The sequence below is a fragment of the Paramormyrops kingsleyae genome, chromosome 15, assembly GCF_048594095.1.
Source record: "Paramormyrops kingsleyae isolate MSU_618 chromosome 15, PKINGS_0.4, whole genome shotgun sequence".
NCBI classification, from domain to species: Eukaryota; Metazoa; Chordata; class Actinopteri; order Osteoglossiformes; family Mormyridae; genus Paramormyrops; species Paramormyrops kingsleyae.
The window spans coordinates 2,708,253-2,723,269 of record NC_132811.1 but is presented as its reverse complement, the minus strand read 5'-3'; the positions used below and the strand labels follow the sequence as shown (position 1 = coordinate 2,723,269).

General features: G+C 45.6%; 2 protein-coding genes across 2 annotated transcripts in view; both read right to left on the bottom strand.

The window, feature by feature from the left end:
* Positions 1-863: 863 nt before the first annotated feature.
* On the bottom strand, positions 864-8,572 carry LOC111860272 (uncharacterized). Its single transcript, XM_023843801.2, has 10 exons — positions 8,421-8,572; positions 6,493-7,858; positions 5,534-5,639; positions 4,909-5,056; positions 4,514-4,561; positions 4,061-4,138; positions 3,026-3,163; positions 2,841-2,924; positions 2,384-2,434; positions 864-2,270 (listed from the first exon to the last, which is right to left on the bottom strand). Exons 2-10 carry the CDS (start codon positions 7,841-7,843, stop codon positions 2,139-2,141), a joined length of 2,136 nt encoding a protein of 711 aa, XP_023699569.2. The 5' UTR covers positions 7,844-7,858; positions 8,421-8,572; the 3' UTR covers positions 864-2,138.
* A 526-nt stretch (positions 8,573-9,098) lies between these two features.
* The window catches only part of LOC111860147 (anosmin-1-like), a 43,611-nt gene continuing 37,692 nt past the window's right edge, over positions 9,099-15,017 (bottom strand). Inside the window, exons 13-14 of the mRNA XM_023843553.2 lie at positions 14,596-14,737; positions 9,099-10,080 (exon numbers count right to left, since the gene is read on the bottom strand). Of these exons, the coding sequence (XP_023699321.1) occupies positions 14,597-14,737 (141 nt within the window). The 3' untranslated portion in view covers positions 9,099-10,080; position 14,596. The remainder of the gene's footprint in view (positions 10,081-14,595; positions 14,738-15,017) is intronic.

The window sequence follows — 15,017 nt, the reverse complement described above, 5'->3', positions numbered from 1 at the left end:
TTAGATAAAAATGCTATAGATCTAATCCATTGTGACTAGTTAGCTTTTCTTTCCAGTGACAACATCAACAAAGATTATTCAGACAGTACAACTTTACACTTTAAAGGAGGACAAGTCACACCCAAAGTGTAGCTGATGACTGTATTTGTTACATAAATTAGGTTATACTCACATAACAAACACAAACCAAAGATTGTGTAGAGATTATGAATTTTTACTTTAAAGCAATTAAAGATAATTGCAAAGTGTATCCAAAGTCAAATCAATCGCTTTATCCACAGACACTGTGTTCCTACAGCAGATCAGCTGATGCCACACATTGGCAGACGTCCCCTAACCCGGTACCATCTGCTGCTCGGGTGGTCTGTTACATTCTCACTGAAACTTGGCTTTATGTCATTGGCTACATGAAAAGCTCCAGTTCAATCAGCTTGCAAATGTACGTAGGATTGTGTAACGAATCGGTCATTTCTCTGCCTTTTGGTGTTTGTGTGGTTGTTCTGGAAAACCTGACTCCGGCTTCCAGCTGCTGTGAGGGGCAAGATTTCACAATGGTGCTTAAAGCTTAATTTTTGGACCTCGTCATTTTACTGGGCGTTACAACAGCACCCTCTTCTGGTTAACTGGTGAATAACACGCATGACAAATCACAGAAAGAGAATGATGACAAATATTCAAGAAAATGCTAGATGGAAATTTAAAACTGACTGCAATCTTAATTCTACAAAAGTTTTTTTAGAAAAGGAACTCTCCTATTTTGAGAAGTATACAATTAATTTTTGTAATCATCAATTATTTGTTGAATAGATGTAATTTCATGGCCATTGCACTGGTGGGTAATGGAGGTAACACGCAGAGACTCATAAAAGACAGATTTATGCTTTAATGTCATTCATTCAGCTTCCCTCAAACAAGCAGGTTAAACTCAGTCGCTACACATTTGCTGGAAGCTAATGCTATTAGCAAACAATTACAGGTTAAAACCTGAGCAAATGAAACATGTATTTGCAAACCATGGATTTTCATAAAAAGGGACATAAGGCCACAATGTTACCAGCGGAAAGGTCTCAGTGGAAACTGGTTATTTACAATAATATCTGACTTGACTTCCAGGCAATGCCAACATCTCCCCCGAGACACACTCACCACTGCGGTCCTGACTAAAACCTTGACATTTTCCCCGAAGATGGTGAACCACAATAATACTCCTTGCATGCCTGCTCTTGTGCATTAAGCGATGGTATACTCTCAACATAGACTAAGACTAGCAAGTAAAACTCAGTAAACTCGTGAGAACCAAAACAACAAAATTTAACAGTGTCAGCTGATAAGCAAGATTTATGCTGTTAATACAAAATGATCCGTCAACTTCTACTTGGGGAAGCTAATCTCATGCACTAAGCTAAATGAAGCTAAAGGTGGGAACGCAGACATTTCTGAGCGTCACACATTTACATAAAGCTTTTCTAAAGAAGTTCCACTGGCGTCAAGTTCAAAGACGACGCTTTCTAAGGGCACTGCCTCTAAGAACAAGTCGTGGTCCACGTTCGGGCAGCCCAGTTCAGCTGCGCTGCCGCAATTCCAGAGGTAACATCTGAAATCGCTCCATGACAAAATAAACGGCTTAGCACATTCAGTCATATGCTCTCTGTTATCCCTTCATTTTCAACTGGAACTATATTACATATCTCTGAAATATAAAAAGTTTCAAGTTTTTTTTTTTTTTGTTTTTATGGACTTGACAGATGAGCTATAAAGCAGTAATAACTCTAACTTTCCCATTTGCCTCTAACGTTTCGACAGCGGACGAAGTCCCCTTGAGATACGACCGATGCAGAGGACTGGCGGGCAGCGGGGGGGCACCCCCAAGGCCCCACGGCTGCAGGTGGCACTCGCCGTATGGCGGCGCGCGGCCAAAGTGTCTATACCCAGCCCTGTCACAAGACGGGAACAGAGCAAGGTGGTCGATTCACAGTGCCACCTGGCAGGGCCTGTGCAGGACTGGCACGCCACGCCTAAGAATGCTCTAGCAGAAACGACGGCCTGTATCTCTGCCCACCAGCCACTCCTTCACCACTTGGAGCTGTTCAAAGCCAAAACAATGGCGTCCGGCTGGGACATGCAGCCGCCCGTCAAGCTCAGTTGGCACCGTGTGGATTTCGCTCTTTGAGCTGGCACTCACAGAGCTCCTTGTAGATCCTCTTTCGCACCTTGGGCATGTCCTCTTGAGTGAACTGCAGTGGCTCCTTCATGGCCAGGCACTTACAGTACTGGGGGGGGGGGGGGGGGGGGCAGAGAGTGAGAGCAGGACCACAGTTACTCTAAAAGAGACCCGCAGCTTCTAGATGCACATCACAGTAAGATATGATCAGAATCGTTTTACCTCTAAAACAAAAACTCCACAATCGCTGTCATTCTTCTGCTGTGGAATACTCTGGCAGGACAAAAACAGGGGATCCCAAGAACTTAGTTAAGCAACAAACCGGAAAACCTGAAACCTCAAATCTGCGCTGGAATTCCCTCATCTGTCCAGACTGCAAGAAGTGGAGTTTAAAACCTGCTTCAAAGGCCACATGACATCCATTCCAAAATAACCCTGAGGAGCTAAAATTCTTTATCTAAAGTCTAAAAATCTAAAATTCTTTAGTAAAATACCCATTCAGCCAAAATACACAGAACCCTGAAGTGAAGACTGTTGGTGCTAAACGAATAATGTCAGAGTATATTACCGACTAAGAAGACCCTTTCTTACTCTGGCTTTAGGTGACCAGCTCATGTTCATAGGAGTTTTAACGCCTACACTGTTTAGGTCATCATCCCAAGTGCTGTTAATGACCTACCTTGTTTATAATCATTTTCCAGCCTTTTTGGTAAACTGCACATTTCTTCTCTTTTGCTTCAGCCAAAATGTATCTCAAGATGTTCTGTGGGAAGACCAGAATGATGAGTGGTAAAGGAGGACAAGGTGGGGACCTCTGGCCCGTCGCTGGCAGTCACCTGACCACGGGAAAACGCTCAGGCTTACGTCAACAACATGTTTGAACGTGATGCCTTGGGAATCGTAGAAGTTGATCTGCTGGTTGCAGATGTCCACGGTGATCAATGACCAATGGATCTCCAAGTGGATGGGGATCAGCAGCAGACTTTTGCTAAAGAGATCAACCTGTGGACAAAGGACTAGCTTCAAGATATGCGCATTCATATGATGAGTGCCGATTAGCAGTATGCGACAGCTATCAAAGAGGAGGGATAAACGGCAAGTGTTCCATGGAAGGCAACGAGTCACCTCCCAAGTTCCAGGTGTATCAGTCACAAAAACCGCAAGGGGAACATACTCAAAATAACAAAACAGCTTTAAAAATCATCACAGAACCGCATCGGCATCCCTGTGATCCAATGCCAGATGTATGCCAAGAGCGACAAAAGCGGAATTTAGGGCTGTAATTCAGAAGCTGCATCAAAAGCCTCAGGCATAGAACCTGGTGCAAGACGTATAACATCGGAATCCCATGAGCTGGGAGAAGTACAGACACTCCTTGGCTTATTTGCACTAATGCAGAGATGCACCGACTGCAATTTTCTTGGCGGATTCCAATTTTTTTTTTTTTTTGCAAGTGTGACCTACCAATACTGATTTTTGCCACTTCCAATTTTCATTCACAGCATATACAAACAGAAATCAACTTTTATTCAATGCAAAATTTTATTTTTGCATTCCTCCTGAGACCCCACCCATTCATTTATGTCCACTGTAGTGGACGTTTTGTTTTGCATCTATCTTTTCACTGATGTAAGGAAACGTATTTATTCCTGTTGTACACTAAAGAGGACATGCTGTGAAATTAAAAATAAAAATTAATTTGAAAAAATCTAAACTGTAAGATGTCTTATTTCCCCCAAAGACAAACAACCTAAAATTGAAGGACACTTTTTTCCTTGGATCTCAGGAGGATATATCCGCATATGCCGACCGTCAAGTGTGAAACAGTGTTTTTGGTCATCCTTATAACTAATTTCAGACGCAAGCAGCGGTATGAAAAATGACCTACCATGATCTTACCTTTTTGGTCCACCTCTTCACGCCTTCATAGCCTTTGGCCACAAGTTGCCTGTGAAAGAAGCTGTTGAAGAAATGGACCTGGGCACAGAACAGAACATGGCATGAGTCCTTCACGACGGCATGAGCAGGGGAGAGAAGAGCAAAGGCAGGAAAAGTGAGGATTTAAATAAAAATAAAAAAAAACATTTCTGTTGGAAAACCTACAAGGAAGAATCTCATGGATCCTGCCAAACTATTATCCTGAGCCTCTCCCTCGAAGGACAATCCGCGGTAACAAGCAAGGAGATATACAACGAGCAACAAGCAAATCATATCGAAATGACTGGCATCTGCCGTTCGTCGTCTGGGGCGACACAGAGTGTTTCCGCTGGTGACACTCAGCAGAGCGACAAGAAGACAATGTCTCAGGAAGGAGAGATACTTTAGCTTGGTATAAAATTCTACTTATCTTACCTTCTGGTTTACAGCATCCATAATTAATTCTCCGTACATATTAATGACCTAAGGAAAAAAAAAAGTTTAATTTCATTACCTTTTCCCAGTAGGCTAATTTGTGAAACAGAAACGTAGTTGGCAAGCACAGATCTTTTAAATCCTTCAATCTGTAATTAAAAAGAACAAAACTGGAAAAATCTGGTTGGCAGAATAACACACACACAGACAGACATACATAGACACACACACACACACACACAGACACAGATACAAACCCCCACGCACTGACCGCGAGACACACACTCTGCCCCTAACAGCTGTAACTTCCCTCTGAAGTTTTGATGAAGCTTGAGGGCCCCATGGCAGAGTGATGTAATGGTGGAGTGGTCAGGATAAATCGGGAGAAGACCCACCTGGTCATTGACCCAGTTTTGGTCATCTAGTGTAGACAGGTCCTCCAGAGTCAGTGTGTGCTTGTTGTAGGTCACCTTGAAATAGTGCATGGGCGCCGACGCGAGGCCTGCCTTGTACTTCGTCACCTCCGTGCAGACGAGAGATTTTCTAACAGCAGGGTGAGAGGATGTCCGTCAAAACAAAAGACGGGGAAGTCCTTGCTCAAGGACCCGCAGACGTGCTGAGGCAGGGTTTGAACCGGCGACCTTCTGATTACAGGCACACAGGCTTAGCCCACTGGGTCACACGCTGCCCCCCTAACAAATTATGTGGGATACTTTAGAGGTTAAATACAGCCAACAGCTTTCGGTATTAAAGGGTAACGGGGTTTATAAATGTCTTATAACAATATCCTGACAATTTCTGAAAGATTCTGGTGATGCTTATATGTGAAAATCAGATTTTTGTAAAAGCCTCTCTTTAAAATTAACCACAAAGCAATGAATTGTGGGTGGTCAGCAACCACACCACTTCCAGAACAACGATTCAGCCAAAACTTCAGGTTACAATGAGGCTCGGTACATGCAGACCAGAAAGGAAGCAGTCAGAAGGCGAAAGCTGGACAGAGGTGGTGAGACCACTTGCCTGTGCGTGAGGTCAGGGCCGAACTTCTGGCTCAGCTGCTCCAGCACGTCACTCTCACACAGGGGGATAAAACTGCCATACTTTTCATAAAAATGTTCCAGGAAATCTGTACAAAGAACAAACACCAGGTTTGGCGTTTCATTCAGGGAAGAATGAAGACACTGAATGAACGTCTGCAACTCAAGAGAAATTTCAAATGAAACCCACAAGATCCAGGCATAATGATCACAAGAGCACATGAAAAAGTCACAAAGGAACATAACATTCATAACTGCATATTGTTCTCTTTCTAAAACATTAGTAAGGAATATCTAAAATATCTGTGAGGCCCTAAATGCAGGTTTCCAAATCAGCAACTAAGCCTGTTATTTTACTTTTGATGTAGGTCCAGTAAAAAGGCGGCACAAGCAGTGGATTTAATACACACTCTGAATGGCTACTCTGTGTCAAAGAGCATGAGTGGGCAGTACCAATGCAATAAGACTCGCTTACTACTAACTGAGAACTACCTGCCTGTTACTTGTTGTTGAGGTGAACAGCAAGCTAAGAATTACAATTTTAAAACAAATCTGAGCAAAATTTTGTATATTTTCAGCTTATTTTTTGTTACTTGTGACTAGTGCCCATTGCTATGACTATGAAATGAACTGTATGTTACAGTAAACAATATACAAACACACAATTCCATATTTATTACATCATTCAAGAGTGTTCATTATCATTCAGAAATAGATATTTGAGTGTTATGAATGTTTTGGGGAGTCTGGAAAGAACTGTAATTTCTGGGACCAGTTATACTCAGATAATGGGGCATAGGTGTATATTAAGTGTGTATGCAGTTCAGCTGTCTCACATTCACTGACATTCTCTGTGAACAAGCAGGTCTCTGATTGGTTGTCGACGGCTTACATCACAGCCACAAAAATTAATGAGAACTGAAGAACTAATGAAAATAATACCATGAATATGCTCTGTAATTTCCTCACTGCTGATGTCCGTGCTCTGCCGGGCTCTGGGAAGGCTGTCCTCCATCTCCGAGTCAGCGTTCCCGGCCTCCGTCTTACAGTAGTGGTGATCCCAAAGCGGATTTGCGCAGGTGTCCGGGCTTGACGTGGGCGGTTCCACCTCCATGTCCCCGCTGGGGTCGCTCTCAGAGCCCGTGACGCCATTGAGCTCTGCTGGCTCCCCGCCCGCCTCACCATCAGCAGACGGTACTTCCTGCTCCCCCCCCTTCTTCTTGCGCCCTCTTCTGGCAGCCCCCTGCCCGCGCTGTCCAGCCTTTTCGGCTCGGTGGGCTTTGGCTCCCAGGGGCTTGCAGCTCGCCCCGCAGCAGTCACACGACTTGGGCGTACGCTTCCTGGCGGAGGTGCGCCCGTTCCCGGCAGCCGGCACAGCTGGCGGCGTCTCGCTCACAGAGCCGTCCTGCACCATCGTGCCCCAGGCCAGCTCTACCCCATCCTCCGCTGACGGAGTTGTGTTTTTGCTCTTCAGCTTCAGCAGCTCGTCACCATTGACCTCTTTCGTCAAGCTTTTGGATTCGGTGCTCAGGCTTGACAGGTAGTTCAGCACCTCTGCCTTCAGCTTCTTGCTTCTGAGGGTGGAGATTCTGTACAGATGCTTGGCTTTCCTCTGACTCCCTAAGCGAGGCTTCCTGACTCTGCACTGACTCTGAACATTAAACGAGAAACGCATTAACGGGAATGCAGTGCTGGCTTCCTTGTAAGTGGAAAACGTTGGCCTCTTCTTCCAGGGAGGATGCTTTTCTGAACTCCTTCTCCGTGACAGTCTCTCAGTCTTGTTCTCTAAGGCTGACAGCTCACTGATGCGAGAATTGTGGGTCACCACCCCATGAACGTGATCCGCACCGTGCCGACACCCCTCAGGACAGGCAGCTGTAAACAGAGAGGGCACCACAGACGTATCAGCTAAAGTTCTCCCCTCTAGACTGAGCGTTTCTACAGAAGCACCAAGACAGAGGAGCCCTGCTGACTGAAAGGCATGGCTCCCTGCTTTGGTGCAGGGCTTGGAATCAGCGCACTGAGCAGATCTCCAACGCTGCCGTCTAGCTCTTGGTCTCTTTTTCAACATGTATATTCCCGCTGGGGAGTCCGCGGGCCGCCTGGGCCATTGGTTCCTCGCAGGCGTCCAGTTCCGTCTGCTCTTCCTGCTGTAGACGGACCTGCTCTGACGGGGCACGATGCGTTTTCGCGGCCGCTGCCGAATACTCCCCCTCAGCCGGGCGCAGCAAAAAGTGGCGGTCGTAACGTTCACTGCTCCGTGTGGCCTCCTGGCATGTCCATGCCACATCATGACCCAGGAAGAGAGCTGCTCACAAAGGAACAGAGAAGCCAAACCAAGAGCATCCTTAAGGTAGCTGTCAAACGTCATTACAAACACATCTCTAAAGTGTCGTTACAGGATTATTAGTTCAGAAATGGCAACTTCGAGACATAATTTTCTAGATCACAAAAAGATTAACTCAACACGCAAAATTACAATGCAAACTCCTGTAGTTAGCTGCTTTTCTCCATGCACTGTACAAAGATGCCTGCTACGCACGGACCTTAGCCAGTTAGCTTGTGCCTGCAGCCTGCAAACTTAAAAAATAAAAAAAAAAGGCAACGCACCTGGCCAAGCGTGAATACTCTTTAATGAAAAAAATACTTTTAACAAACAACAAATAACTACAGGCAACGACAGCCTCGAACATAAACCCGGCTGAATAGGAACTTTGAAGAGTTTGCAGCTTCATGTACCCTGGTCGTTAGCAAGCTTGGTCCCAGGGTATTTATTTGGCTTACTTGCCTAGGGCAAAAAAACAAGGTACTTTACACTTCAATATATATATATATATTACTATCTGAAAGAAGATAAATGAGTAGTTTACCAAAAGCCTGCCATCACTGGGAATTGCAGTGCTGCAATAATATCCAAGCGTTGATCCCAAACAAACCGTCCGATGAGAACTACGTCGTTCTCCACTGTGATACGCCAGTCGCCGGAATTGTACGACACAGGCCGAGCGCGCCGCACTTCTAACTTCGTAGCAAAACGCTTTCCGCCCTCTAGTGGTCGGATGTCCGCATTTCTCTAATACTACTGTCCGACATGAAGGAGAATGAAGTTGATTAACCGCTATGTATAGCTGAGTAGCCCCCCTCATGCCCATATTAAGCGTAAATGGACACTGAACCTTGTGTTTCCATTTAACGTTTGAATGTAATCATCTGCTTATCTTTGATCTTTTCAACCTCAGGTTTTATTTTGTATGTTTTCCCATGTAAAAATATTGTCTGTTACCAATATACCATTAGATATTTAATTAAAAAAATAAGTCGAGACTTAGGTGGTTCTTTAAACAGCATGTACAGATTATGGTGCTTAATCAAATTATTTTCATGTAAATAATTGGATTAAGGTCTAAAAGGCAGTGCCTAAATTTACAGAATTGCATCCAGGGTTTGTGTGAACTGTGCTTCCTAAAACTCACTACAACCCTACAGATAAGTAGATATGGATGGATGGATGGATGGAATTAACAGAATATCCACACAAACCACATCAGTTCTTTTTCTTTGAACATTATTTATGATGCAATGTTAAACACTTAAACAACAAGATAATTATTTACAAAGGTACGTAATATATAACACAGGAAAACTTACTTCAGGTGATATGAATTTGCCTCAGTATGAATAGCGCTATCAGTGGTGGAACTGCTGTTCAAAAATATACTTTGTGTTTTACAGTGAAATTTTCATTGCATTGGAATGATGGATATTTTAAGGTGAAATGGCAGCACCTTCAGACCAGCTAGGTGGTGGTTTCATGGAGAACCAGAGTAAGTACCACATGTCCAAGCTGGTGCACACCCAGAACAATAGCTTCTACTTATGATCTAGCTAAAATATTCCAAATAATGTTGCTCCTGTACACTGAGCCAAGACAACACCACATTATTTAATTACAAAAAAATAAATAAGAGATCGTGTGGGATACTTCAGAGGTAAAATAAATCCCACAGCTTTCTGTATTAAAGGGTAACGGGGTTTTTAAATAATTTATGACAATATCCTGGTAATTTCTGAAATGTAATGCTTATCATATAACCATAACAATGAAAAACAGATGTTTATAGAAGCCGTTCTTTAAAATAAAATTAAAAAAAAACAAAAATGACAGGAACATTCAAAGAAACATCGTTCAAGTACAAGAAATTACTGCCAAAGGCAAAGTACACTGGACCTCCTAAACACATCAGTGCTCATTTTTTCTTTCACACATTTAAAACGATTACCTTATGGATAATTAAAAACAAACCTTTCTAAGAATGTTACATACATGTAGCCTAATTAATGATGTATACCACATACATAAACACATAATTTCAGATTTCTCATTTATATCATGCATTGTAAGTTTGAGATGACACATGATTGGTGAACTGCTGCGTGGTCTCGACAGGGTCTTGGCTGCTTGGTTCTTATCTACTGCAGTTGGAGGGCAAACGTGGGGAACCACTGAGGAGGAAACACAGGAGGGGAGGTCTGGGGAAGGAGAAGAATGCAGAGTGAGATAAAAAGGTAACATTATCACGTTCGTGTTAGCATTGCACTCTCATCAGGAATGCGAGACTGACAGCGTTGGACAGCTGGAGAGAGCATGGAGACACGACGGCCAGCTTTTTCAACTCCTCAGGCTGGGTGAGACGCACTACTCCTCAGGCTGGGGCAAGACTCACTACTCCACAGGCTGGGCGAGACTCACTACTCCTCAGGCTGGCTGAGACTCACTACTCCTCAGGCTGGGCGAGACTCACTACTCCTCAGCCTGGGCGAGACTCACTACTCCACAGGCTGGGCGAGACTCACTACTCCTCAGGCTGGCTGAGACTCACTACTCCTCAGGCTGGGCGAGACTCACTACTCCTCAGCCTGGGCGAGACTCACTACTCCACAGGCTGGGCGAGACTCATTACTCCACAGCCTGGGCGAGACTCACTACTCATCAAGCTGGGCGAGACTCACTACTCCACAGGCTGGGCGAGACTCACTACTCCTGAGGCTGGGCGAGACTCACTACTCCACAGACTGGGCGAGACTCATTACTCCACAGCCTGGGCGAGACTCACTCCTCAGGCTGGGTGAGACGCACTACTCCTCAGGCTGGGCAAGACTCACTACTCCTCAGGCTGGCTGAGACTCACTACTCCTCAGGCTGGGCGAGACTCACAACTCCTCAGCCTGGGCGAGACTCACTACTCCACAGGCTGGGCGAGACTCATTACTCCACAGCCTGGGCAAGACTCACTACTCCACAGGCTGGGCGAGACTCACTACTCCTCAGCCTGGGCGAGACTCACTACTCCACAGACTGGGCGAGACTCACTCCTCAGGCTGGGTGAGACGCACTACTCCTCAGGCTGGGCGAGACTCACTACTCCACAGGCTGGGCGAGACTCACTACTCCTCAGCCTGGGCGAGACTCACTACTCCACAGACTGGGCGAGACTCATTACTCCACAGCCTGGGCGAGACTCACTACTCCACAGGCGGGGCGAGACTCACTACTCCACAGGCTGGGCGAGACTCATTACTCCTCAGGCTGAGCGAGACTCACTACTCCTCAGCCTGGGTGAGACTCACTACTCCTCAGGCTGGGTGAGACTCACTACTCCTCAGCCTGGGTGAGACTCACTACTCTTCAGCCTGGGCGAGACTCACTACTCCTCAGGCTGGGCGAAACTCACTACTCTTCAGCCTGGGCGAGACTCACTACTCCTCAGCCTGGGCGAGACTCACTACTTCTCAGCCTGGGCGATGTACCCATAGGATGTACTAGACTTTATTTTTCTTCTACTGTAGCTGTGATCAAGAAATATAATCACTGGACTAAAACAGCTATAGCAGAACTTGAATTAACATTAAAAAAAATTTATTCAGATGTACTTAGCTAGAATAATTCATTTTTCAACAAAGCATATTAGTTTGGGTGTTGATTTGCATAATACACAAAACAGCAGCATATAAATGTAAAAAAGCACTAACTACAGCCTTAAGGATGACAGTGATTCTTGCAGGGGCTGAGAACATTCCACCATTAGGGGGCGTGAGGGGAAAATTAACTGCCTTTAAAAAGAATAAACAAGAGGATCGGCTATGAACATATTTGCTGAGCTGAGCAGGTCTGCCGTTGGAAATGGGGGTTAGGGTTAGGGTTAGGGTTAGCGATACATCAACTTGGATCACGAGCAAAGCCTGATTTGTCTTATTTTTCAATTTCAAACAGGATGCAATAATTGAAAAACAGCCTACAATATGCTGCATTTTAATTTTATATGCAAAACTTAAATATGAAAGATCTTGAGAAGCAATCATAACAATCCTTGGTGAAATCACCGAGACGATGAATTTTTACACTGATCCACTGATTACGTGACAGGATCTGGCATAAAGTACCAAGGATTCCTCAGAAAATGAAAAGGGGGCATGAGAAATGTTGTGCTGACATTTTCTGAATATATGTGTAGAAAAATACAGATGATTTGCACACAAGCACATAAATTCTACACATACACTTCTTATTACAATGATAACATGTGTATGCAGTTCACATTCTGTGTGTCTGGTACAAATACATTATTTTCTATAAGACAGTCTGAACCATCATTCATATGTTGGTATTTTGTGCAATATATCTTAGTATTTCCATTCTTGCATGTCCTATGCAGGGTTACAGACGCCTGGAGCCCGTCCTGGAAGCCAGAGACGTAAGGCAAGGAATAACGAGGCCAGATCCACTGCAGGGAACACACATGAGGCGTGAACCCACTGCAGGGAACACACATGAGGCGTGAACCCACTGCAGGGAACACACATGAGGCGTGAACCCACTGCAGGGAACACACATCATTCACACCTACGGACAGTCTGCCAAGCATAATTCACCTTAGTGTGCTTTTCAATAGTGAGGAGAGATAACATGCAAACTCTGCCTGAACCCTGGTCCCTAGAAGCATGAGGCAACAGTACTAACCACTGCCCCACCGTGCCACAGTGTGATTTAACTGTGCCAGTTATGTAATCTAGTTTCTCCAACAACAATCTAATAGCAAATTTGTATCCAACTTGACGGCACTGCCGGTCACATTAAAGTCATTTTTTTTTCCAAAATGGAAAATGAAAGGCATGACAAAATGCAGAACGCGGCATGGCAACAGTCACACTCGTCCTTACGTAACTGTACCTTTCACAAGTCTAGTCTAACCGGAAAAAACAGATTTAAAGGGAAGAACTTGGGGAATGAGGAGTATGGAGAATAATGTACAGAGCCACACAAGTCCTGTGATTGAAAATAATTTAAAGAAAATAGTCTAAATATATGACATATTTTATACAAAAGTTATATATTAATATATCATGTTTCTGTATAATGTATAACATTTCACTGGTTTTTGCAGTGATTCCCCCCGGCCCATGCCACATCAAAGGCAGAAATGAGATTCCTGATAAGCACAATCCTCAAAGGCTCTCAGTCACACAGCTGGAAAAATGCAAAAAAATTTTTTTCTTTTTATACATTACCATCATCTACTCTGCTCTCGAGTGTGTTGTACCGCTGCAACCACATAGTGTGTGCTGTACTGCTGTGACGTCGTTGTACGTGCTGTACCGCTGTGACGTCGTAGCACGTGCTGTACCGCTGTAATGTCGTAGCACGTGCGGTACCGCTGTAACGTCGTAGCACGTGCTGTACCGCTGTAACGGTTGTAGCACGTGCTGTACCGCTGTGACGTCGTAGCACGTGCTGTACCGCTGTGACGTCGTAGCACGTGCTGTACCGCTGTGACGTCGTAGCACGTGCGGTACCGCTGTGATGTCGTAGCACGTGCTGTACCGCTGTGACGTCGTAGCACGTGCTGTACCGCTGTGACGTCGTAGCACGTGCGGTACCGCTGTAACGACATAGCACGTGCAGTACCGCTGTAACGACATAGCACGTGCTGTACCGCTGTGACGTCGTAGCACGTGCGGTACCGCTGTAACGTCGTAGCACGTGCAGTACCGCTGTAACGACATAGCACGTGCAGTACCGCTGTAACGACATAGCACGTGCTGTACCGCTGTGACGTCGTAGCACGTGCTGTACCGCTGTAATGTCGTAGCACGTGCGGTACCGCTGTAACGTCGTAGCACGTGCTGTACCGCTGTGACGTCGTAGCACGTGCTGTACCGCTGTAACGACATAGCACGTGCTGTACCGCTGTGACGTCGTAGCACGTGCTGTACCGCTGTAACGTCGTAGCACGTGCTGTACCGCTGTAACGACATAGCACGTGCTGTACCGCTGTGACGTCGTAGCACGTGCTGTACCGCTGTAATGTCGTAGCACGTGCGGTACCGCTGTGACGTCGTAGCACGTGCTGTACTGCTGTAACGTCGTAGCACGTGCTGTACCGCTGTAACGTCGTAGTACGTGCTGTACCGCTGTAACGTTGTAGCACGTGCTGTACTGCTGTAACGTCGTAGCACGTGCTGTACCGCTGTAACGTCGTAGCACATGCTGTACCGCTGTAACGGTTGTAGCACGTGCTGTACCGCTGTAACGTCGTAGCACGTGCTGTACCGCTGTAACGTCGTAGTACGTGCTGTACCGCTGTAACGTCGTAGCACGTGCTGTACCGCTGTAACGTCGTAGTACGTGCTGTACCGCTGTAACGTTGTAGCACGTGCTGTACCGCTGTAACGTCGTTGTACGTGCTGTACTGCTGTAACGTCGTAGCACGTGCTGTACCGCTGTAACGTCGTAGCACATGCTGTAACGTCGTAGCACATGCTGTACCGCTGTAACATCGTAGCACATGCTGTAACGTCGTAGCACATGCTGTACCGCTGTAACGTCGTAGCACATGCTGTACCGCTGTAACGTCGTTGTACGTGCTGTACCGCTGTAACGTCGTAGCACATGCTGTACCGCTGTAACGTCATAGTGTGTGCCGTACCGTTGTAACGTCATCGTGTGTGCCATACCGCTGTAATGACAAATCCCGTGCCTCGCAGTACCTCAGAGCAGTGTGCTGTTGAGCCGAGGTGTGTGCAGGGTCTTCACGATTGAGGGTCCGCTGCCCCCTGCTGACAGCACCTGCACCTGCACTTTGTACCCGCTCTCTGGCTGCAGGTGCCCTACAGTCAAGGAGTGCCGATCCTGGGGCAGAGAAACACAGACCACATGCTGAAAGGCTGCAGACATGCTGCCCTGCTGCAGGTTCACGCACTTGCTGGATGTGTCTGAACATTCAGGATGGGACACGATGCAGCAAGTAGCTTCAAGGACTGAAGAACTGCAGGGTTTTTATTTTTCACATGCAAGGTAAACAGTCAGACTATAACCTGAAGTGAAAGGTGATCAACTGCCGTATTAAAACAAATTTTAATATCATATCAGTATAAAAATAATAATAATAAATAACAATTTATTAAATCCA